Raw genomic sequence first — 25613 nt, 5'->3', positions numbered from 1 at the left:
ACTGTAGTGAGACACTGGAATGGTGAGATCATCGTCCAGCCACACCTCGACAGTTTAGTAAGACGTCTTTTTGAGCATGCCTCGCCACTTTTTTCCAAAGCAAAAAGGTCAAGAAGTCATGATTCGTACTATACAAGTGCATTTGTTCTGTGTGCAGATGAATAAAGAGTTTGTGTGTGTGAGAAAACTCTGCTTAAGGTACACACAGCACGATCCGAAACATGCGCTTTCCAATTACGAAGACAATAACACTTTTTGTTGAAGCCCTCTGCCGACCACACCCATACCAGTGGAAATCTGATTTACCTGCCAAAGATGACTAACAACAGATTAGTACTTCTTCGAGGAAAAACTGGGTTTGTTTTAGAATTAGCTTCACATCACAAGCACTAGTTAGGGTGTAGAGTCTGCTACCATCTTAATAGGTTAGTTCACCCAAAAATACAAATTCCTTCAGATAGCCTACTCCACACACTCTTATGAAATCATTTACTATGATGGTTGTGTGTAACACCGCCATCTAGTGTTTGATATGTGGATTGCCAGAATCACGTTTCAACAATTTATTTTATAATTTTTACGTATATTTTGTTCCTGTAGCTCAACTAGTAAAGCATTGTGGGGTTGATGCCTATGGAATGTACACTAAGTTGTTCTGGATATCTTCCAAATGCATGATGTCTAATGTCAAAAGCATGAATTTAGGATTTAAGAATTTTGATTGTTGATTTTATGGAGTCAACAGCACAATACATTGTAAGCATTTGAAATAGTAAAGCACAGCACAGCACAGCACAAGATTTATGTTACAGTACATCACTGCACCAGTGTAACATTCACAATGTGATGCATGCGCGTCCGTGTCTTACTGGCAAAAAAGTACATGTTGCTTCACTCTGAAGTTTCACGAAGCATTCTGTTAAAGAATAAAGACATTTTTGGGTATATCAATATTCAATATTGAAGTATTTAAATTATATAGCTCATGTTTGCATTAAGTAAAATTTCTGTATCATTCAGCGTCTTATTATTCCTAACCCCCTCTGTTTTCTCACCGTGTCCACCTCCACAATGTTCTTCTTCAGACGATCCCAGCAGTTTCAGACGACCCTATCAGCTTCATCCTCTGGTCAATCCAAATACGTCTGAGATCTCACCAGTCTGGCTAGCCTATGAGAAGTGATGCTCTGAGTGTTAATTCAATTTGTAAATAGCGAATCCTCAACGAAAATCTGAATCAGGATAGGCAGATTTACCGATGGAAAGCGGAGAGCTCAAAGGGAGAGATGTGTTAGAGAAAGATGTAATTCTCCTCTTTCAGCTGGCGGTGAGTGGCCACTCGCATCTCCAGACCACACCAGTTGCTCCGCAGATAAGAGCGGCTTATCAAACAAACGGTGCACTGGCTGCTGTTGATGCTCTCATGTTGTCCACAATACCTTTCCCCACCTGAAAGATGTTACAAAAGATTTTTACCACAGTGAATTATTTTACAGTAAACTCAGATCCTCATATAAAACATTGTTTCGTTTTTTTTAAGTCTAACCTCAAAGTCTCTGTTATGAAGACAGAGCCTCAGTCTGAGGTGGCCTTGTTCCTCCAGCCTTGGAACCATCTCCTCCAGGACCCAGGCCTCATCTCGGTTGCAGAATGACACGAAGGCATCATACTTGACCTCCTCTAGCTCTCCAACTACCCGCCCAAGTCTTCTCCCCCTCCTCTGCCACTGCCTGCCAAACCTCCTCTCCACCAAACCTCTCAGACGGAAGTAGAGGACAACGGAAGGCCAGCAAGCGAATCGATATCCGACCGCCAGCGAAATCATCAGAGAAACACAGGCAGCCGTGCCTACGTAGCACAAGTACTGCATGTCAGTCTGACACAACTTTTCCATAATTGCCAAAAAGTTGCTTTTGAATGGAGACAACCTGCACTTCTTTGGTGCTTTCTGCCCATTCAAGAATTCCCGCAATCACACTGGAAGTCCACTTTATAGAGAACAAAAGCTTTTAGCTCCGGCAAAACATAAAACGTGCCATCAACCAACACTAGAGGGCTGCCACTGTAAAGACGCAAGAGCTGCAGAGATGTCAGGTTTCTAAACATGCTCCTGGTCAAGAAGCTTGTGTGACAGTTTACCAGAACAAGGACCTGGAGCTGCGTCAGGTTCCAGAAGACTCTTTGAATATCTGTATTATTATTGAACTTCAGGTTCACAAGCTTGAGACGCTTCAGACGGTGCAAAGTTTGATGTCTGTGTAACTTATAAACACTCTTTCTTTTTTTTTGTCAATACTAATACGCTGCATTTTCTGCAGGAATCCATGAAAATGGCTCATGCTGGTAACGAAATGTTCCGTCCTCAATACTCTCTATTATGTTGCCGATGATGAGAACAACCTCCAAAGAATTGAGAAATCTGAAATCGTTTGCAGTAAGCTTTGAGATCTTATTTGAGTTGAGATTAAGAAATGTAAGGTTCTTTAAACCACGAAACGCATGAGTCATCACTCTTTGTATGGCGTTGTTGCTGAGAACAAGTTTTTCAAGATGAGGCATACAAGCAAACTGGTCTCCTTGAACTTCTGTGAGGAGGTTTCTGATGATGTCAAGTGTTGTAACAGACCACATAGTTCCATTCGCTGCAACACAGAATGGCGCGTCTGTTAGCTTCATGAGGTACATTTTAATGTCTGGATCTCTGGTTTACACTTCCAGAAGTCAAAGTCTAGATCTTTCACCTCTGAATTGCCAATGACTAATTTTCTCAATTCGTTCTTGCAATGCTTTAAATCCTTGGCCGTCCATCTGTCTATTTTTTCGCGAATGAGGCTGAGGGATCGAGGATGAAGGCGGGAGATGAGGTGACACAAGTCACTGACGTTTTTGGAGCATTTGCTCAACACATTACCTGTCAAATTCAAATTGCTGACGTTTCCAAGCCCAGGTTCCCAAATGCTACCCAGCCATTTACCTTTAAACTCCATTATAAGGCTTGAAAGGTTCTGGAAGGCAGATAATGAGTGTGTTTCTATAGAGTTCCCCTTTAGGTCAAAATTCTGAATTCCAGCAAGCACATTCATAGGCCAGCTCTTTGACCCCTCTGAACATCCATTATTCTCAATAGTCGAATTGAAACTGTCGAGTACAATTAGTTCCTTCAGATTTACCATTTGTTCCGAAAGATAACAAAAAATAAAATCAAGGTTCTGTTCGAAAGTCCTTCTCAATTTTAATAGAATTAGCTTTACCAATGGATCGAAAATAAAGCTTGACACATTAGCTAACTGAAGACCTACTAGCGTCAACTCCTCCAATTTAGACAAACCGGCGAATGTGATACTTTCCATGGTGACGGAACTACATTCTGCATCGTTGAAAAGTATCCACAAATATTTCAGATTCCTAAGACCTGAAAAAGCACCAGCCTCAATGCTCGTCAAACTTTGCCCCTCTATTTCAAGAACCTCCAAATTAGAAAAGTTTGAAAAGGGGTTGCCAGGAATACTTTTAATATCAGTGAGCATAAAGAGATCTAACCTCTGGGCCGACCTCTGACAGATCTGTACGCAGATCGGCAACGTTGCAGTTGGCGTAGAGACACATCCCTGGATACCCGTTACAGTGTGGAGTCTTGGGCATGTTTTCGAGAAGATACTCCTCCTTGGTTATACAGCGTTTCGTGATAAGAGCAAAGGTGACATTGCAGATATTTAAACACAGTGCAGATATCCACCAGATGCACAAGAGAGCACTACCTCCTTTCTTCTCACCGATCATCACATATTAAACAGCCCATAACTTTAACTGTTAAATTGACTTTATCCACTTGTAATTTACCCACTTGTTAAAATCAAAAAACTGTATAATATTGTAAAATGATGAATGTTACATTTTTGAGATCATGATAAACTTATAAACATTGGCTTACATGTGCATAATATACTGAGAACTGAGAAAAACGTTTTGAGGAACTACAAGCTTATCTACAGTGTTTGTGATGATACATTTATCAGCTGCAAAGAGCAAATGAAAAAAAAGTGTTTTAAAAGACGACTCAAAATATGGACGATAAAATATAGATTCAGAAAGTAAAAAATGATGTATAAAGAAATACACTGTGCATAACCGTATGCATTTGTTTATTCTGTGAAGGTTTCTCAGCAAATACATATTAACTATGACAACAAACAATTGTTAGCTACAGTAAACAGCTAACCAATAAGAAACAAACAATATTTGTCAAGGTTGCATTAAAAAATAACAATTACATTACAATTACATCAGAATTTAGTAGTAGTCTGTGACAAACCTCTTGCCTCAAGTACTTAAAGATTGATTCTAACACTAAATAGTTTACAGCGGTGAATTTGTGAAAGTGAGACTGCAGAGGTTTTGCCTGACAGCTTACAGATTGACCAGTGCTAAAGGGACTTTTTATGACACTTAAAAAAACAAATCTTCACTGGCTTGCGTATAAAGGAAAGATCAACATTTTCATTGAAAGATTTGCTTCATTTTTGTTGTTTGTCAAAGCAACATCTCTCACCAGTTAAAAGGTCAGGATGACAAACATATTATTCACTAAAAATATCCTCCATAGAATGGCTTAAATAATAACAACCGAACACTGGGTCAGAAGTCTTAACTCTAAATGTAACACAACAATTTAAGAATTAACATATGATGAGCATAACAAAACTACTGAACGTTAAATAAACTCAAATATATTCTCAAAATAATTCTATTCAGTATTTGAACACAACGTATTAGCAAAGTGTGATCTTCCGAATTAACATAAAAAGAAAAACTCTCAAACTCAAAGAACTACAGTACATTCTTCTGATAAGTATACACAGTCAAAGACATTTTATATCTGTGAGTGAAATGTGCCAGGACTAATAACAAAATTGCTGTACCACACAAGAAAATGAGTTCTAAAAACCTATAGTGATGCCTCCTCGGATGACAAAATAGTCGTCTCTTAATCCTTAAAAGCAGACTTTATGTAGCGGTGTAATGTTATGGACAGGTTGTGTAACATTTCCAAAAAAGGACAAACAGTGAGCCAAAACAGCTTTTATATTATAGAGATGGCGAGCGGTAGATTTTCAGTAGCACTTGGAATATAAACAAATAATCTTAATAGTTTCCTCACGTTCCACAATCTCCTGCCGTTTCTAAACTTCTTTCATCTTTTCAACCTCTCCATTTTCTGCTCTCCACTGGAAGAGCAAACATCTCCATCGCCTCCCTTTCAAAAGCCTCCATCTCCTCGTCATCATCATCTTCCTCACTCTCATCATCATCGTCCTCACTCTCTTCCCCATCGCTTTCTTCTCCATCCGCCATATCCTCCAAAATGTCCGCCACATCTTCCACAAACTTGCTGAACGGCATCCGGTCATGCACAAACAACCCACCTGTGAAGAACTCTCTCACCAGCTTTCTAAACTCTTCCTTCGCAGAGGTTCTGTCTTCAGGAAACTGGATCTTCTTCAGGTAGCTCTGGAGCAGGATCTCAAAGTCCTGCAGGCTGACAGGAGAAAGCCCCTCGACACCGGCACATTCTGTTACACCGCTGCACGTCTCCTTGCGTCTATGGTTGTGTTGTATCTTCTGTCTCTGTCTGGGCCAGTAGTTCTCAGGATTTATCTGGTGGTGGTGCTTCTGGTGGTCTTTAGAGCGATGGGAAGACTTTTGGTCTGAATTTTCCTGCCTGTATCTCTCGTTGTTGCTCCGTTCCTTCTTATCTTTGTATCGCTTCTCCTCATTCTGACTTTTTTTCTCTTCATTTTTTCCGTGGTATGCCTTTCTCTGTTTATCATCCTTTAACTGATCTCTTTTCCACTCTACGTCTGATGACCTCTCCCTCTCTTTCCCTCTCCAATGATTTTTCTCCATTTCCTTTTCAGTAAACCTGTTGTGAAATTCCTTTTCTCCTCCTTTCCATTTTTTATCAGTTTTATCATTGAGCTTGTCCTCGCCTTTTCCTTTCTTCCACTCCTTTTCTCCTTTCCCTTCATCTTTCTCCTTATGCGCTTTCTTTTTCTCTTTCCGGTTGCTATGTTTATCAGTTTTGCTTTCCTTTTCATCTTTCCAATCTATCCTTTCCCCTCTCTGTTTCCATTCATTCTCTTTGTCCTCTTTCACTTTCTTTGTTCCAGTATCCTTCCTGTCATTCCTATGTTCATCCTGTCCCTCATGCTTGTCTTTCTTCTGTTTTTTCTCTTCTTTCCATTCTTTCATCTCATCCCAATCCTTAAAAGTTTTCTTTCCCTCGTTTTCTCTTTCTATTTTACTATTCCCTCGTTTTTTATCACTTTTCCACTCTTTCTCATCTCTAAAGTCTTTGTTTTTCCCCGATTTTCCTTCCTCCTGCTTACTTTTATCTTTTTTCCTTTCTTTTTGTTCTTTATGTTCTTCCTCAGTCACTTTCTCTCTACTTGCCTTACCGTCTTTCTTCCCACTTTTCTTCTTCGATTCTTTTTCCTCCCTGCTTGGTTCTCTCTCAGTGCTCTTTTTGTCCCAGTGCTTCATGTGTTTTATATCTTGTGGTTCGACGGGCGGTGCATGCCTGATGTTTCCACTAGAGGGCATCCCAGAGGTAGAAAGAGGATGTGCATGTTCTACTCTTTCTGAAACAGAGCCAAGATGAAAACATTATTATTTAGTGACAAAGAATTGATCATTTTGTCAGTGAGCTAACAGTAAGTGCAGTCCGCAAAACTCATAAGCAATCATTTTATAGCAAGGTCAATTGTCTTATGGAGATTATTATTATGTGTAAAACTGTGTATTTGGAAAAAAGTTTGCAATGCAGAATCAGATTTAATTGTGTGTGTCTTTTACCTGGGCTCTGTGTGAGCTGTGAAACCTGAGCTCTCAGATGTTCGAGTTCTCTGTGCAGTGATGGTAGAGACTCCAGCTCTTTTTTCGCTCTCTCATTTTCTTCTTTCATTCTCTCATTCTCTTGCTCCAGCTCCTTCTGAAGAGCAGGCAGTCTGTCAAGCTCTTCTTTTATCCTCTGGTAGTCTTTCTCCAGCTGTTCGCTCTTTGCACGTTCTTTCTCTCCCTCCTCTGCCAGATACTGTACTCCTTTCAATTCACCTTGATGTTGCTGAGTTGACAGATAAAAATAACACATTATTTAAATAAGCATGGAAACTGATGTTTAAATGATAAAGAGAATATAAATCTATGTTTTAGTACTTTCTAGTAATGCATTAGGTATTGTAGGACTGTTTATTGTTTTCTCCTTTGGATTAAACACTTTCACTTATATTCTCATTTGTAAGTCACGTTGGATAAAAGTGCTTGCTAAATGTAAATGTCCTAGATCATAATCTAATATTCACAACAGGGGTGTCTTTGTTACTCACCTTACATGCAAAGAGGTTAATCTTCGATTTGCATATACATTAAAAGTTAAAGTTTTACAGTAGTGTTCTGCTGACAAAACTGTACATATAGATGATATTACAGATCTGCATGTGACTGTACCTGAAGCTGTGTATGCAGTGTAAATATTTGCTCATCTGAATCCTTTGCCTGTTTGCTAAAAATTTCCGGAGGCTCGGGACCCACAGGTGTGTCTCTGGATACTTCAGAATTCAGCCACTCCTGTCACATACAAACATATTTAATCTACATCTGTTAAATTCTATGTGCGTAGGTGTGAGAATGACAGATATAAATCAGACAGCCAATGAGAGATCATCAACTGACCTTGTTTGCTTTATCTTTAAGCTCTCTAACATCAATGTCGCCTTCTGAGAAGAGAAAGAAAAGGTTGGGTAATATAAAATGACACCTTAGAAGATAATCACACATCTTCAATGGAGGACAGCGTGATAAAGATGGTTAAGAACAAGACTGACATAAAACATTCGGACAGCAAGCCAACTTGTGTATTAATCACTTAAGTCATTCACTAAGGTGTGATTTCATCTGATTCAGAAATGTTGTGCATCTATTTGACATCAGAGAAAATTAAACATCATTTATAAACAATTGCAGCAGCCATAGTTTTAAAGGGAATTAGACAATTCTGTCATGAATTACTCACCCTCAGGTTGTTTCAACTACCATAGTATGGTAGTATGTATATGTATATGTTTTTCTTCTGTTGAACACAAAATTAGATATTTTGAAGAATTTCCGAAAACATTCCTGGGGCGCCTTTGACGACCATTTAGCTTTTTCTACTATGGTAGACAATGATGTCCCAGGAGTTCAAATTGCCAAAGGAAATTTCTCTGTGTTCATCAGAACAAAGTAATTTGTACAGGTATGAAATTACATGAGAGTGAGTAAATAATGACAGAATATTTTTGGGTGAACTTTCCCTTTAACTGTACAGTTTTTTAAATGTATACACAATGTAAACATCATTTTGTTATATTTTAAAGCATCAGTAGATGAGTTTTAGGTTTAAGTGATGATGTTTTTAATGCACAGGATATTTGACATATTTTATCTGTTCCCATCAAAAGTAAATTGTGCATTATTTTTATATTTATATTGTGAGTAATATCATGTTATGATTTACAAAGTCTTTGAGAACACCACCACGACACACAGTGATAATGATTTTTATTCAGCAGCACATGATCAGAAAAGCAACAACACATGCATTAACCAATCACCAGCAAAAACCTAAATGGTGTAATTTCTCCACTCTTTTAACATCAAACACACTCTCACACATGCTTTCTCTTAACCTACCGTCATCCGGGTCCATGAGCACACCTGTGGAATAACACACCTCAGTCTCAGACACAAGTACGTACTCAAATCCACTCTCAGATATGGCCAACTCCATATGTACAATGCCTTTGGTCAAATGACTCTTTGTGACATGCACCATATACCAATTTTGCTAAAGCATTCAATTTGTGACCGCACTGATAAACCAAGTATTGGATCTAAATTAAACTACTTTTAGGATATTAAAAATCAAACGCATATATTTTCAAGAGTTTGCTCTGTTGTCAGGTCACTGTTCAAATGTGTAGGCCAAAAGAGAAAGAGAAACAGGCGCCTCACATGAGTCATACTCACCAGAGAAGAAAATGGTTCCTAGACCTAACAGAATGAGAGCTGCGAGGATGCACTTGTTCAAAGAAAAGACCCTTTCATCCTCTCTTTGAGGCAGTTGAAAATCCTCCTCCTCTCCTTCCTCATCCTCCTCGGTCTCAGTCTTGCGGTGGTCCAAAGAGCCCAGGTGGGTAATCTTTCTTTTTCGTAAACCATCTCCTTCCAGTTCTACATCTGGCTTTAAATCTACACAAAAAAGCAAAATGTGATTAAGGCATATTCGTTAGTTATGAATGGCATCATTTCTGCATGAGTATATAATCAAGACAAATCCCATTCGCTGGTAAGTACAGCAGAATTTATTTTTAGAGTAGTTAAAGTTGGCCTTTTGATGTGTGCATACGGTATATAGTAGTAGCTGTGATTCATACAAATAGGACGTATTTCAAGATAAATATGCTAATAACTAACCTTTTATTTCATCCACGAACACGTACTATTTAGATTGTCATGCGACTGTACGCATCTGTATAATGTATAGGCATTTTCAATCCTCTGCATTATTCTACTTTGGTTTGTTTGGTGAATTGAGTCTACACTTCAAGAGTGCCAAGAGGCTGAGGCTCTATTTCTGTAAGTCCCCATGGTAATGGAAACAGTCTGGGCTTTGCCTCCACAAGTGCGCTTCAGAGATCTCAAGACGGCTTCCAGAACGCAAAAAGACATGCCACATGTAGACATCTGCACGCAACGCTTATGGTGTTGTGTTACAAAGCTGAGTAAAAGCCAATAAGCCTCATTTCAAACCTTGGCTTTAAATAAAATATCTGCAAGCAAATGCTGAAAGCATTTAAGAACCATGCCATCAAAATGTAAACACAGCTGATTCGCTGTATAAATAAGTATATCAAATATAACACAAAACAAAAAATAAGCGGTCGAGCTAGTCATGCAGCCAGTGAATTCCATATCAGACCTGTCAGTTAGGCTTCGTTCTGACCACGTACAAATAATATATACACATACACAGAACAGATACACATAAATAAAGTATTAAAAATATATATATGTAACAAACCAGTTTTAAACATGGGAAATAAAAATTAAATTCTCAAATTTACAAGTTCACAGTTTTGGAATCTTTATACACTTACATATGGTATCATTTGACTTGACCCACCTTCTGTTCTGGTCTTCTTCAGATGAGATTCCTCCCCTCCCTGACAAACTGAAGCAGGATGTGTGCCTGATCCAGAGCCTGAGGTAGAGCTTATGTGTGTGTATGAATCGGAGAATGAATCCGCATCAGTGCCGGGACCATCTAGGCTCTCTCGTTCATCATGGTCAGGGGTCCAGGAGCTGAGGTCTTCAACAGAGGTGCCATCTTGCTTAACTTCTAATGCTTTTAGTTGGGCTAGACCCTCACTAGTCTCTGGATGCTTTACCTGGTAAACATTTGGTAGATCAAAATTGTATATATATTAATTTAGCCTTTAAATGACTGTTCTCCCCCAAACTGCCATTTCCTCCTCAATTCTTTTTTCTTTAATAGACATTTTAAATGATCTTGAAGTTGTTCTTTGCATGCAGTGTCTTGCTTATTTTCAAAAGCCACACAAAACAGCATACAGCATCACCATAGTCAGAAACAAATCTAGAATACTATGTTATATAAGTCGCTGTGGATAAAATCGTCTGCCAAAAGCATAACTGTTAATGTAGTTGCTGTCATGTGAGTACAACTCCACTGCGAGCCTTGGCCATGTGTCCAAAACCTTGGCACACATGCTTGTGGCGTTACACTCCTCTCTGTGTGAGATTTAATCTGACTCACTGGTTAGTGCATTAACTGAGCTTGCGTTACAAGCCATGGGCGTTATTGCAAAATATTGTGGCACTGCTCTAGGTACTCTAGTGCAGACTCGTCGGCAGGTTTGGTTGGCTCAGTCCTCTTTGCCAGAAATATGTTGCAACAATTTGCAACGACTTCTGCTGGTTCATGGTCGAATTTTGGCCGGCTGCTCAGGAAGCTTTGGAGCAACATGTGAGTTTCTGAAACTCGGTCATTCCTCCATATATCTTTCTTGTGTTCAGAAGAATAACAGAATGTATACAGATTGGGAACAACTTGAGGGTGGGTAAATTATAACAGAATTGTTAATTTTTGGGTGAACTTTCCCTTTAAATCTCACATTTTTAATTTCAGAACACTTAAAGGGATACAAGTCTATTTAATAGTCACATATCAATTTCCAAGTGGAAGAGAGAAATAGAGCAGTATTTCGTTGCTGTCCATACGAAAACCAATTTTATGTTTTTCAAAACATTGTACTTTTTAAATAAATAAACATTGTTGTCAAAGTTGAAAAGCACATTTTAAATACTCGAATTAGTTACAGCAAACCCTGTGACAAACAATAAAGGTGACTATTAATGAATTATAGCAAAAAATGTAAATGATGAAATATGGAACTGCAAGGTTTCATAAGGACAGCAGCGATTTATTAGCCAAGACACCTGAGGTGGCTCTGGGGAATGAATTTCCTTTGTGTCCTCTGATTCCTGGGCGTGATACGTGTAACACTGCCCTGGTGCTGAAGCTTCAGTTGAGTTCTTCATCAGGTCAGTATGGACCTCTGTTGAGGCTTCATGTGCTGATAAACCGTCTGAATCCCCCTCAGTCTTATTAGCGTCAGCCGCTGGACCCACATTCTCAACCCCAGACTGCTGTATATTGAAACATATAGTATATTAGCTGATCTGTCTCTGTCAAACAAACCTACATTAAGCTCTACCACCCAAAATATAGGCATTTTCCAACCACTTTACCTCAGGGGATACAAGAGTCCAGCTGTTGCCACTGGCACCGTTGCTGTTTGCAGACATTGCCCCTGGTGGCTCAGTCCAGCAACTGTACAGCATAAAAGAAATCATCAGTTTTCTTTACATATACATAGAATTCATAATGTCATAACAAAAGCTTGTAACATCAGCATGTAAATAGAAGGAACTATTGCCTTTCCAACAATAAAGCTGTAAAACTGTTTATGTCAGACATAAAAAATATGTTTTGAGTGGAATGTGTTCGAAATCGGTACAGACAGCAACCCCATCTGAGAAAGGAGAGAGGGAGAGAGGGAGAGAGGGAGAGAGGGAGAGAGAGGGAGAGAGAGGGAGAGAGAGAGAGGGAGAGAGGGAGAGAGGGAGAGAGGGAGAGAGAGAGAGAGAGAGAGAGAGAGAGAGAGAGAGAGAGAGAGAGAGAGAGAGAGAGAGACAGAGAGAGACCAAGCGAAAGCTGGAGGTGCAGTGAGTTTGTTTTCACTTCATTAGTATTATCCGGGTGTTTCATCGGTTACACTATGGGTTTCCTGGCCTCTAAATGCTTTGGCAAAGCACTTTGTTGCTAAGGATGTCAGTCAAGAGGAGCAGCAAAAGGCATTACTAGAAGAGGAGAATGAAAGACTTGAATTCACAGTGACAGCACTGAAAAACACAGCAACAGACCTACAGCTTACTACTAACTTACTAGAATACCAGTAAGAAAACGTGGGTTATCCAAGTGGGTCAAAGACTGCCGCTTCAGGTATTTACAGCCAGCTGTTCAAATGTTCCTAGCATTTGTGCCAACTGCTTATGACTATTCTGTAGATTTCAATATTTAGTAGATCAGGGGTGGACCAAGCAAGCGTATGATCCAGTTAATCCAAAGTGGTAAATGAAAAAAACAAAAGGAGTCTAATAGCCAGTGTAACACTTTGTGGCACATTTCACTCTCTAGGGATCTTTTTCTTTCCCAGTAATTTGGGTCTGCTAATAATGTGCCTCCCCTGAGAGGTTCTTTGAATGTAGCCATGAGCCATGAGAGGATACAGAAGAACGTCGGAAATAGATAAAAGCTAAAAAAAACACAAAATGAGGCACAGAAATCATATAAATGAAAGATCCCAAGTGTAATTTGTTTGGAATTAAGAAAATATCGACTGATTCGAGATGCTTTAAGGCTTTTTAAATCACCTTACACATGACTTTATTGCAATGCATGCACGTCTCGCCCTTAATAAAAAGTAACGTTAAATGACAAAGATAGCTAGCATCACAACGCTATGGTCCTGTATCCATTTAATTATGATGATTACAGAACATTATAACTTATAAAGTTATACAAAAAAATCGGGTATTTGAAAAACGAGTAACCGTGTGTGTTTAGCTTTAATACAAACATTTAACAACGTTTAAGGGAAACTGGCTTATCTGTCATCATCTCCTCTCAGATGAAACGACCATACATGGAAACATTTCTTCACGTCTCATCTCATCTCGTAAATGATCGCCATGCGACAGAATCCTGCATTCTATGCCACCATAAGATCAACTTATGTTGACAAGTGTGGACATATGTTGACATATGTTTGACACAGCTGTCAAAAGGGGAGTGTTCAATTGAAAACCGCAAGCAAATGATGTCGGACTCGCAGTTTACATTAATTCCGGAAATGGTAAGAAACAGGCACTTACACAAACTGAAGTCTGAACGTTGAACGCGAACAAGGTAAAAAAAAGTACCGCATTAGACAAAGCCCTACCTGAAAACCCTTTCCGCCTCTAATTCCTCCTTTATCACACCAGTCACTCGCGTCTTATGCAAAGTTGAAAACTCAAGCGTGCAGTTTTGTTGTCACGTCTCCGGTCCCTGAAGTTTCCAACCAATCAACACTCGACGTTCGGCTATGTCCCGCCGATACCACGAGATCTCCACCAATCGCATTCGATGTCCTCCCATTGTGGGCAGCTGTGACTGACTCGCGCAGGTGACATTGAAACGAGGCGCATGTGTTGTTGTACTGCGAGCAAATGTTCAACGGGCTTGTGTGTAAACTTTTATTATATTACAGTTACTCTAGTGCGTGAAACTCGTCCCGCACTGTTTTTGTTATGTACATGAAATCTATTTTAAAATCGTGAGGCGAAAATGCGTTAACCTGTACGAAAAAACGATTTACCTTTGAGGGACGATTGAACTGTCCGACAAAATCCATTGATCTTGAGTGTATAGAAGGAGGGACAGGATCCATGTCCAGAATCTTGGGAATGGGCTCCTTTAGTTTCAAGAACGTGCTAGCAAACACTCACAGTTTTACCCCAATCCCATAACAGTTTCTTAAAGATATGAACATTAAATGTAATAAATAGGATTGCAGAGAGTCATACTATCTTTTAACCTGTGTGTATCCCCCCTAAAGAAACACAATACGAGTACAGACATCAACTATGTACTGTAGGCCTACATAACAGATAAAACGACTAGCATACTGAACTATATTGACTACAAATAAAAGTTAAAAAGGCCTAAAACGTTTTAAATCACAAGAAATGGGTTTACACTCGTTTCATCGATAGGAACATCATTTATTGCATACAATTCTCAATATTTTTTGCACTTTTTTAAAACTTTGCCATGGATGAAGCCTGTGTGCCATGTGAAGCGTCTGTCTATGAAAGTGCATGAATACAGCAGTGCATCATGCATGTAATGGCTGTGAGGCGTATGTGTACATGCAAAGAGATCTGGATTCAGGACTGCTGTCCCAGAGAACATGTCTCTGATGATGAAACACAGCTACTCCACTGGTGCTAAGACGCTGAAAAACAGGGAGATGGCATAAATGTGACAGTACATTACATTTGTTTTTCATGATTTACTCACCCTCATGCCATTCCAAACCTGTCTGCATTTATTTCTTCTGCATTACACTAAAGATATTTTGAAAAATGTTGATAACCAAACAACATTGGCCTCAATGACGTCCGTTGTATGAATACAAAATGAATGAGACATTACTCAAAAAAAATCTTCTTTTGTGTTTCACAGAAGAGAGTCGAGTAGGTTCTTCTGAATGACTATCATGAACATCATTATGTTTTTAGAAAGTTACTAGATGTCCACCTAGTGGTAACATCAGACAACTGCAACCAAAACAAGGTCAAGGCTGCCGGTATGTTTGAGTGCCTTATTTTATTTCAATACATGGTTAAATTTCTACTTTTAAATCATTAACAGAAATAAACAAATAATGAAGCATTATTTCATTTTCATAACAATTCGCAGTTCATTAAAACCTTTAAATGTAAAATAATGCCAAATGTTACATTGGTGGATGTGCTTATAATTCCTTTCATGTAAAACGTCTTAATGTAACAATATAAAGGAAATGAAATATTATAGTTTTTTTACCTTTCTTTTAGTCCAAAATCTCTTTGATGCACCAGCAACAAAGCAGGAAGTACAGGCACTCTTTAAGAGACTGGGTAACCCCATAGGCTACATTTCCTCCCAGCAGATTCTTGCCATGGCCCATCCTCAGGGGCGCATCTCTCAGGTTTTGGCCCAGCGAGGATGGCATGGCATGGTGTTGCGGGCGCTGTGGGTGCATGTCGCTCCAGCACTCCACAGTCCACTGCACAGCGTGAACAACACTGGAAGGGATGAGGTTTAGGAGAGCAGGACGGGACCCTGTTTTCGGCTGTGTGTTTCCACTTTCTCTTGCTCAAGCGTCACCTTTCTTCTAACCGATGGTGTGAAATGCGCCCTAGGCATTCAGGCGAATCAGACTTTCTCTGAATACGTGTTCCCCTCTATGTGCTCGGCTTGCTCAGAGCTGATGAAGCATGGATACACAGCCCCGCTGTCCCTTCTACCCGCTCTAGTGTAAAATAGGTCTGGAAAATACCAGCTAACTGTTCACATCCTTTTGCACAATGACCATTATCTGAGCATTACACTGCCTCATACAATCTCTCATCTGTCTATTGTTTATCTCTTATTCCTCTGCTTTTCACAGAAAGATCGTGAATGGGTGTCAAAATATTTTCCACCTGGTGCACATGCATGCACCAACAGACAAACAGCCATTTTTTGGTGCCTCACCCTGCTGCTTCTGGAAGTTATGTTGTTTTGTCTGTAAGGAAATTTCAACGTGAAAACATTTGCTTAACGGAATTAACTAAAGCAATAAGAAAGCAATCCTTCTATACCCTTTACATATATCGCTCGAGAGAATTATACATTTATATTATAATATAATATATTAGTTGCAATATGATATGTATTTTATAGCTTAAATGCAATGTTGCTTTGAATATAAGCATTTGGCAAAAGCATCTAAGTAAATCTATAGATCATGCATATAGGCTAATGTAAAGAAATGTGTTTTATAATGAACAACTTTATGCATAACAATGCAACAGGTCAAATTAAACGCAGCAGGAAATGTGAATGATACAGTATATGTATTTATATGTAATCTATTGTTTGAGATACACGTGTAAACATTTATGTTTTCCCCAAAGAACAACAACATAAAATTGATCATTAAAATAATCATAAACATGGAAAAAATATTTATATAGGTAAACCAGTAAAAAAGCCTTTGTCTTATAAAAAGCAAACAACCAACCACAGCACAAAAGTCACCATTACCACAATAACAGGAAGTGATTCCATGCAACAAAAGGCCGCTGTGTAATATGAAAATGAGCAAACGGTTAAGTGGTGGACAAGAGCCGCAAAAACCAGATTATTTGAGATGTTTCTGCCCTCAAAGTACATACATATGCGTTCACACACAAATACTCTGACAGAAAAAACAGATCCAATAGTCCATCAGCACATCATACAGAAACTCAAACAAACCATTATTTTCTATAAGGATACATTTGAATTAAAATCCACTCAAATTCACATTAATGTGAGGGCTGATTATAATCAATGCTGACTGAACATCACAAATTCCAAAGCAAGTCACCAGGTACCAATTTTAGATTCACAAAGCAGCCATATATGGGCTGTGATAGGTCTCGTTTACAGATTTGTGGCGGCTGTGTGAACAACACATGATATCAATGTGGTTATTGTTGACGTTGTGAAGTCTTTGTTTTTCCATGTTGTCTACCAGGATTTGTAAGTGACCCAGTACAATCCGCTATAAATCTGCCAACTCTTGACAGATTTACAATGTGAATGACTGGTTTTATCTATATATATATACTTACAGACATCAACTACATAGCGGTTAGCATATGTAAGGTGTATATACAAGTTGTCTTATAGGGTGTTAAGCATTGCTATCCACCAATGAGAAACAGAATGTGTTCTTAGTCGCAAGTTTAAGATGATACAGAGCAGTTTTATTGAAACCACAGATCAGCACTAAACTAAGAGCACATTATAACAGCAAGGCAAAAAGATCGTGCAAAGAGAAAATGAAGATTGCTTTCCCCAAATCTCTATTAAAACTAATTGTGTCATTTTTGCAGGTTTAAGCTGTTTATGTCCATACTTTAGATCCACAAAAGGCGACTGTGTTATATTGGTGTGTCTGTGTTGGGTGAAAAGGCACAATCCAGAACACACAAAACTGAACAAATAAAGAAAAAATGAAGAACTTTCTATCCTTCCTCTTCCTGTTTGTTGTTATAAAGAAACAGTACTTTGTTGTGACGAAACAGCTGCAACGTTCAGAAATTATTTGGAGTGTTTTTTCCCACCAAATGAAGGCCTCCAGAGTTTGACGGGTAAGGAAAGTCAAGCAATCCTGCCCACCCACAGCACGTATCATTCAAATGCAGCAGAGTGATCATGGTGAATGTTAAAAAAAGCATGTATGTTCCAGAATACACACAATATTCTGTGTCTTGTAACTAAACATACAGATCCATTCATCAATACACGTGAAGATCGATTGTCAATGCCAACAGAGACAAAAAGTAAAAATATAGTCTTTGAGCCGTTTCTCAATGCATGAAGAATTAAACCAATGATGTCGTCTGCTATTCAAGGAAATTACATCATTGAAACAAATATTCAAATTCTTGGTTAAAATGACATCATAGGAAGGCTTTAATAAAGATCTCTTTGATCTTCTCCAGTCTTCATACTTCATCTTTACAGTTCAGCCCATTTTTCCTTTTCAGATTATAGATTTATACCCACATCCACAATGCACTTCATGGTTCATTCTCTCCTTGTTCTCCCAGGCTGATGGATGATGTCATAGGGCAAAGAAACATCCCTTTTCCACAGAGTAATTGAGTATATCTGCATTTATTCTCACAAAGCCTGGGATAAGTCCCTCACAGCATCTGTTTAGTTGCATAAGGAAAATTCAACACAGCACGTGTGCAGGTTGTTAAAGCTTTCACATATGTTCAGGGGTATTCCCAAATGGCCAAAATTCCTAATCTTTCCCGGGATCACATCAGAATTCTGTAAAGGGCATTTTCAGGGTGAGAACAAGAGGCAATTCGGAGTGTTATCCTCTGGCGGGAGCTCTTCCGCAGACATATTCCAGTTGGAATCGCAAAAGATGCAATTAATTTCATGGCGAAAGTTAGTTGTGGGAGCTTTGTATTCTCTTTAAAGTTTAGAATTGTCATCCAAGAATAAATCGAATGCATTAATTTCAAAAACCAAACAGCTCTTTTATTTCCTGTGAGTCTTCCATGAGTCCATGAGTGAGGACCATGAGTCTTCCGATTATTTCCATTGGATCCCAATTTGCTTAGTGCTACAAAGGTGCTCTGATTTCAGTCAATTTATATGAACTCTATGAATGCCCAAGTCTGTTGCCATGGTTACAGGTGCATCTCAGTCTTAAAGACATGAAGACATGACATTGTGTTGAGGAAATGATGTCACACTCAATACTGGTTCGTTTTCCTCTTTTAGACATCTCACCATTTCAGTTGTTTGACTTTTTGTAATCGCTCATTTCAAACGTCTTTTAGTCCTTGAGTAATGATTGCATCGCTTTCAAATTTCATGGTCGGAGGTTGATGCAGTATAAAATTCTGATAAAATTATATTTTTTATGATTTAGCTATGATTAGCTTATAATCCCAGTTGAAAAAAGTTCCAAAACAGTCTTGCAAAAAGTGGGAAACAAAGGCTTTTTTTAGCACGGTAAAGAAAAACCCCATCATGTTTCTCTCAAATTCGGCGCTCAACTGGCTGCTGCAGACACACTTCACTTCCTGCAGAGATAATTGGTAGCCGGTTGTCCATGTGATAGCTGATCAAGTGACTAACGCTCTCGAAGCGGTGATCTTTGGTGCGTACCTACAAAATCACCAAAACAAATAAAATATTATGATATAGGTTTGGTAAGGATAAAGTTATAAAATGTGTTGATCAACGTTTTGTCACCGTCCTGTCACTTACCACTCCCTCAGGATCCACAAGAAGCAGGTGTTTGGGTTGACCGCCCTGCTGTCCAGTGAGTACATATTGGCCTGGTGTGGTGCCTGACTCCCGTACCAGAAAGTCTCCATCCTTGGTCAAAAGCCGTTCGGCCTGTCTGCGGCTAAGAGGCCCATGGAACCAATGCTCGTTCTGCAGCTGCTCTGCCAGAGGAGGCGCCACTGCAACCGACACACCTAAAGCATCATCAAATGGTTCTGGAAAGAAAGAGACTTTCATGTACATTTACATTCAGCTATAAAATGTAGCGGTTATTAACTATAAAAACAATAAATAAGACAAAAATCTCTATAAATAACTTTATGAATCTATTTTATTATTTAATATGTAATATAGACTGTTCATCAGACACACACGCCTGGCCGAAGTGAACTTTCAGTCTGTGTTTGGTTCTAATATAACAATTGAATTCACATTAGCATTCATTTGTATGAATATTTTACTGTATATTAATTGTATTAAATGAAAACTGCTAGAATCTTTGAAGATGTCCACCAAAGTTTGAGACGCGCCGCTAAAACCATCTATAAATGCAGAGCTAGTGACTAGTCACTAGAGAACATTTCCTGACATTTCTAAGTTAATCCACATCTGTGTGAACCCTGTTACTCACTCATGTCAAATGCATCTCTGTGAGCATTCCCGTTGGCTGCTGCCGCCGCTGGAGGGCGGGGCTTATCCACATTGACGTACGAAGGATCATCAAACAAGCCTCCTTCCTTAACGCCCACTAAAAAGAAAAACAGCGAGGTTAAAGTGAGTTAACCTTCAGATGACTGCGCTTAAGTGGTGCCATTTTAATGTCAACTGTCAACGGGGCCAGCAATCCAGAAGTCACCTCTCGCAGTAGTGTAATAGGTTTGGGTAGCGTCCAACAGCGAGCAATGAACAATGACAGAACAAAGGCTGACTCATTCTGCGCAACGGCAGACACACAGATGAGAGGATGAGAGAATGAATGAGCGGTAGGAATATAAAACTGACAAATAGTACTGCATGTGGAGTAAAAGCATGGAGCTGGATTGAGATTGGAAGTGTTAAGTACAGTAGGATTTAGATGTAAAACAGTAAAATGTGTCACTAGTGTATGTTTGCAAAGCTGACCTGGTAAAGGAGGTAGTGGCTGCTTGTGAATTTCATTCTGGCTGGGCTGTCCATATGGCTATAGAGGCACAGATGGGCATTGCATTAGAATGTGATTCGCACGCAAACCATCAGCCAAGACATGTGGGTTCATGGGGTGTCTCACCAATGTGGATCCTGTGCTGTGGCCTTGGCGGGTCCTCATGTCAATCAAACCGCCAGGAGGAGGCTGTTTGCCAGGAAAGTTATTATAATACGGAACGTCTGGGGGTGGAGCCAGGTCTTCTTCCTCTTCCTCCCAGGCTGACCCATCGAAAGGAGCCATCCTAACAGAGAACAAGATAAACATTATTACTTTATTATATTTACATTGGCAAGCCGCCCTGTTCATGGTAAATGATGTGCTGCTTCTGACTTCAGCAGGGAACAGCCTAGCAGAAACATTCACAATTACATGAGTGTACAAGTAGGGAAAGCAAACAAATTAAATGTGACGTGGGCGCATAAAGCAAACAGAGTCCACATGTCTATATTTGCACTTTTATTAGCCGTCTGAGTGTATTTATGATGCTTAAAAACCCACAGAGACAGAAAAAACTAATCTCTGTGGCCGTTAACATTTACAGAGGATATTGAGGGGACTTCTAGTGGTCTTAGTGACATGCCTTTGTTACATCACAATGGCATTGAAATTCATGGAAGCTATAAATGCAAATGTTTGCAATGACACGCACACAGAAACACTTACCTGTCGTGTGGGGTGACCAGTTTAGGGGGGTTCTTCAGGTACTGCTTGAAACGGAGTTCAAAAGCCTGACCGATGGTGCTAATAACCTCCTGAGCCAATCCCTCTGAACACTCCAGTATATGACACGCTACCACATAGGAAGTAATCAGTCTTGAGTAAGAACAAGTGAACATTCAAATCCTCAAATGAACAGGTTAACAAAAATATGATGTTTGTTTACACATCTGACCAGCATTTACCAAAAAAATTGTGGAAGGAAGATTGGATCATCATTCTATTATAAACCAGGAGTAAATATTGACAACATGGTCCTTTCGTAATAATACATAATGCCACATAAAACTAGATCATTAAAAACGTATCAACTCAAATTTTCACTTACAATATTTCAATTAAGTTCTGGCTGTGCATGGAAAACACTCACTTACATTTCACTTGCAGATATGACACCACACTCATTCAGAATTTAAATGCAATAGTACCACGCTGTTAAATTACCTCTTTGATTGACAGGGTCTTTGGCGACATAGGCTACATACTCTGCTGTGTCCTAAAGAGAAAGAAAGGTGATGAGAGAGAGAAAGGGATGGACATATGAAGAGGAAGCCATTAGGAGAAATTACAGCATAGAGACAAAAAACAGAGGCATAAGCAGAAGGTAAGTCTTAGTTAAAGCTGCCCATTCACTAGAGACAGGAAACAGTGGAGCAAGAAATGGAGAGATGAGCAAGACAAATGAGCAGGATGACAGAATGAGATTGAACGTGATAGAACCAAGACTCAAGCAAGGAAATGAAATAAAGAGAACTAGACGAATAAGGGTAGAGAAGACAATAGAAAGAAAAGTATGCTCGTTTCTAAAACTTTGTAAACTGCCTACAGCAGCATTTTCAGGCATAATGGGCACAACAACAACACTGTGAAGAGCGTTTCAAAAAGGTACACAACCGTATTATGCTGCCAACTGTATGATGTATTTTATAATATGCAAATAATTTTATTTGATGTATCCTTTTTGCATCCTTGCATTCTTTTTACAATCAATTTATTTCACGTTCAATATTAAAAAGCATTCACATAGCTGAACACAAGGGTGCTGCCTATTTAGAGTGTTGTCTTTGAAGGAAGTAGGCAGCTCACTAGGCTTTAGACCAGAGCCGAAGATATTTTGAGAGAGAGAGAGAGAGAGAGAGAGAGAGAGAGAGAGAGAGAGAGAGAGAGGCTGTGACTCACTGGGTCTCCTCCTGACGCAAAAGAGATGGACTGCATGTGATGGTTGGCGATAATCTGCAGGAAGAGAAGGATGGACAATGTGACAAACAACAACAACATGAGGTGATGGAACAAACATGCAGAGTGACATAAGAAGGAGAGAGGATAAAAGCAAAAGGTGGGGAGAAGGAGAGACAAGGGAAGAAATGATCCGATGAGACTGTGGTCTAAAGAAGAAACAGTAACGTGTAATAATTCTGCATGGCTTTGATTCATTAAGATAAACACATATAAGCAGAGCAATGCTCCAGGCCTTATTCTGGGCTCCGGTCGGCTGCCTGCTGTGCTGCCTGAACACAGATAAGCCTCACAGGCCTAGCACTAAAAAACATTAGCAGCGATAAAATAAATCTTGCAGTGTTTGTTTCTATAGACGACTCCGGCATAATCAATTGGACCCAAGGGTATCACAGTTATTTAGAATAAATTCATAAATATCTAATTATGCTCTGAGCTGCAAATACAAATGACTTCTACTTTAACATACACTGAAAACACATTAGACACCTGGTATTAACAGCCGTCTCAGGTGATCTGATGACGACCAGCTTTTAGGTGAAACATATTGTTGTTTACAGCTGGTAGTAACATGTCTAGTAGGGAAAGTTCACCCAAACATGAAAATTCTTTCAGCATTTACACACCCTGTTGTCATCTCTTCTGCAGAACACAAAATGTATTTTGAAGAATGTTGGCAACCAAAAAACGATGGTTCTCGTGTCCATTCAATTGAAGACAATGGGAACCGGCTTTTAGGGACCAACGGGTTTTGGTGAACAACATTGTTCAAAATATCTTCTTTTGTGTTTTGCAGAAGAAAGAAAGCCATACAGTGTCAAGAGGATGAATAACCACTTTTTGTGAAAGCAGTTAGTTATTGGATCAGCCGTAGGTTTGTCCCACCTTTTTTGTCAAAGGTAACTCCTCCCCATAGTGACTCATTCAACTGAGCCAGAAGTCCACATGTAAAGCCGATAATAAAACCAAAGCGATACTTCAAAAGCCTCAAAAGGCTTAAACGCAATAGCATTATTCATCCACACCTTTTCTGCTGCACTGAGCATCAATGCACTGCAGGATGCTTTAATAATATTATGAGAAAATAATTTCACAAAGAAATGAAAGCGCTGCGTTTTGTTTGTATGTGTAACATCTCACCTGTTTGCAGTCAACTGCCAGTAGGTTTAAACTGCTGGTCGACACAGTGAGGTTGATTATCATCCCAGCAAACTGGAGATTACTCTTCCCTAAAATGGAGGAGAGGCATCGAGAGGTGGGCTGGAGAGAGAGAGAAACAGAGACTCCGTCAGTTTTACCACAAAGCGTTAAAGAGAGGCTGAATTAAAAATAAAAAACGAAATATATCATGCCTAAATAATTAATGAGAAGACATTTTTAATGAGGATGTTTTAAATAGTTTATGTCCACGACTAAGTATGGTAAGCTGACTCACAGATGCTCAGATGCACAGATGTGGAACACTCAACATTAGCATCTATATGCATCGTATCAAAAGTCCTTTTTACAGGCCTTGTGCTGTAGAACTATAAACTAATGCAATACTCTAAAATAATGATGACAAGAGGGGGTGTAAATAATTACATGATTTTCATTTTGAAGGTAAACTATTTCTTTAAACACATTCTGGGAATGCATTCAATGTAATGCATCTGAAATAACATACTTTAGGGAAGAAACATAATTTAGTAGGTGAACATGTAGGAATAGTCTAGTCTGTCTATAATGTCTAAAAATACTATTGGGTTTTGAAACACAGCTTATGAGTTATGACCGTCTCGATCACAAAATCTGGCTTCACACACTCTCACACAGCCTCTGAAACCTGAACTAAACCAAATACCATATTCTGGCCACTCTGTGCATTTGTGTGTCAGAGTGTACCAGAAGTGCGCAACGTTTGTAACAAACAAAAGTGAGAGAAGATAAAGCATGAAATACCTTTCTTCTGCGCTGAGCTCCTCTGGCACCTGGCACTGCCTCACACACAACTGATATCGCCTCCCTGAAACACAACACAAACGTGACGATTCACGCCAGACGATTCATTCTGTGATTTCATATGGTCGAAGGACTATTACATTAAACACACGCATACTTTAGTCGTAATTTCCTGCAAATCACACGTGAATGCGAGCACCAGCCCCCCATGATTCTTTCCTAAAAACATTTTACACTGCTGGGAGAATATAGGATTATGTATGAAATGGTTTACTAGGCAGCTGGTGTTAGGAGTGAGAAGCAAAAACTTCTAAAAATCCATTAATAAACAGCAGAGCAAATACACACTTACACACACACATACACGCGGACAAACACGCTAACACACACAAAAAGGAGGAAACCAGAAGGGTTCCAGAGGATTCTATTATAAGACTTTGTGGTTACACAGCAGGGCTGATGCCATTATACAGTGTTCTCTCTTCCTCATTCGGTTTTACATATGCAAGCACAAAACTGCTATTTAGTTTCCACTTTCAATGTAAAATGTTTTTTTCCTGGACTAGTATGTAAACTTGCAAGTACAGACAGAAGACATTACAGCAAGACTGTCATACTCTACTGCAAAATGTGCAGTTCATCTTTTACTTCAGGGGTCCGCCCTGTCTCTGCTGCCTCTCGTCTTGCGCTTGACGGACGCACTTTTGAAAAACCAACAAATAAATTTGTCAACGCTACTCTCTGGCACATGCCTCAGATTTTAATCTACATTAGGGGACCTGCGGTGTATGTAGATAGAAATAGCTCATTCTAAGGTAATATAAACATAACATGTCATTATGTAAGGTCTTTATACACCTGAAGACATAGTTCTGTATATTATATTATCTTTCTGTCAATAGATCGTCCAAACAAATTACACACTGGACCTTTAAATATTGCAGTTTAATATAACAAACACTCTGTATATAACAAACGTCGTCACAAACATTCAGCCACAGAAAAAATTGTGAGACACCAACATCCATCATTTTCAGCTTTTTTGAATTTACTACTTCTATGCAGTCAGGGCATGTTTAAGTAAATCGATCATTTTATTATCATTCTATAAACTAGTGACAACATTTCTCCAAAATTCTAAATGAAACTACTGTTTTTTGTTTGTCATTTATTTGCTGAAAATTAAAACGTGTCAAAATAACATAAAAGTGCAATGTTTGCAGATCTTTAATACTGCAATAGCGTACCCTCACGTTT

At 39.1% G+C, this 25613-nt stretch overlaps 3 protein-coding genes and 1 pseudogene across 14 annotated transcripts in view; all 4 read right to left on the bottom strand.

The window, feature by feature from the left end:
• Positions 1-1100: 1100 nt before the first annotated feature.
• Positions 1101-3780, bottom strand: LOC306901332 (annotated as a pseudogene). Its single transcript has 6 exons — positions 3526-3780; positions 2934-3467; positions 2303-2670; positions 1547-2254; positions 1257-1449; positions 1101-1170 (listed from the first exon to the last, which is right to left on the bottom strand). The product of its transcript is annotated as an uncharacterized misc_RNA (transcript).
• A 346-nt stretch (positions 3781-4126) lies between these two features.
• On the bottom strand, positions 4127-13773 carry pbxip1b (pre-B-cell leukemia homeobox interacting protein 1b). Of its 7 annotated transcripts, none has more exons than XM_079469879.1 (10): positions 13623-13773; positions 11869-11950; positions 11557-11766; positions 10220-10484; positions 9064-9285; positions 8728-8751; positions 7729-7772; positions 7504-7623; positions 6853-7120; positions 4127-6638 (listed from the first exon to the last, which is right to left on the bottom strand). In XM_079469879.1, exons 2-10 carry the CDS (start codon positions 11923-11925, stop codon positions 5200-5202), a joined length of 2649 nt encoding a protein of 882 aa, XP_079326005.1. In that variant the 5' UTR covers positions 11926-11950; positions 13623-13773; the 3' UTR covers positions 4127-5199. The 7 variants fall into 7 exon arrangements, with proteins under 7 accessions (XP_079326005.1, XP_079326006.1, XP_079326002.1 ...); XM_079469880.1 differs by having other exon boundaries at positions 11557-11763; positions 13623-13734; XM_079469876.1 differs by having other exon boundaries at positions 13555-13702.
• Positions 13774-15278: 1505 nt separating this feature from the next.
• lenep (lens epithelial protein) lies at positions 15279-15470 on the bottom strand (the record flags this gene model as incomplete). Its single annotated transcript, XM_079469311.1, has 1 exon — positions 15279-15470. One exon carries the CDS (start codon positions 15468-15470, stop codon positions 15279-15281), a length of 192 nt encoding a protein of 63 aa, XP_079325437.1.
• Positions 15471-16233: 763 nt separating this feature from the next.
• The window catches only part of shc1 (SHC (Src homology 2 domain containing) transforming protein 1), a 28767-nt gene continuing 19387 nt past the window's right edge, over positions 16234-25613 (bottom strand). For 3 of the 5 annotated variants that reach the window (XM_079469307.1, XM_079469306.1, XM_079469305.1), the window contains 10 exons: positions 24357-24420; positions 23556-23675; positions 22359-22412; positions 21624-21675; positions 21126-21252; positions 20544-20703; positions 20399-20456; positions 19908-20024; positions 19256-19491; positions 16257-19153 (listed from right to left, as the gene is read on the bottom strand). In XM_079469307.1, coding sequence (XP_079325433.1) covers positions 19025-19153; positions 19256-19491; positions 19908-20024; positions 20399-20456; positions 20544-20703; positions 21126-21252; positions 21624-21675; positions 22359-22412; positions 23556-23675; positions 24357-24420 — 1117 coding nt within the window. In that variant the 3' untranslated portion in view covers positions 16257-19024. Of the gene's footprint in view, positions 19154-19255; positions 19492-19907; positions 20025-20398; positions 20457-20543; positions 20704-21125; positions 21253-21623; positions 21676-22358; positions 22413-23555; positions 23676-24356; positions 24421-25613 lie in introns of all 5 variants that reach the window. The other 2 variants (XM_079469309.1, XM_079469308.1) reach the window with 2 other exon arrangements.

Source organism: Barbatula barbatula (genome assembly GCF_947034865.1).
Source record: "Barbatula barbatula genome assembly, chromosome: 12".
In the NCBI taxonomy this organism is placed as follows: Eukaryota; Metazoa; Chordata; class Actinopteri; order Cypriniformes; family Nemacheilidae; genus Barbatula; species Barbatula barbatula.
Note: the sequence above shows the minus strand (reverse complement) of the source record. Positions and strands in the feature narration are given on the sequence as shown.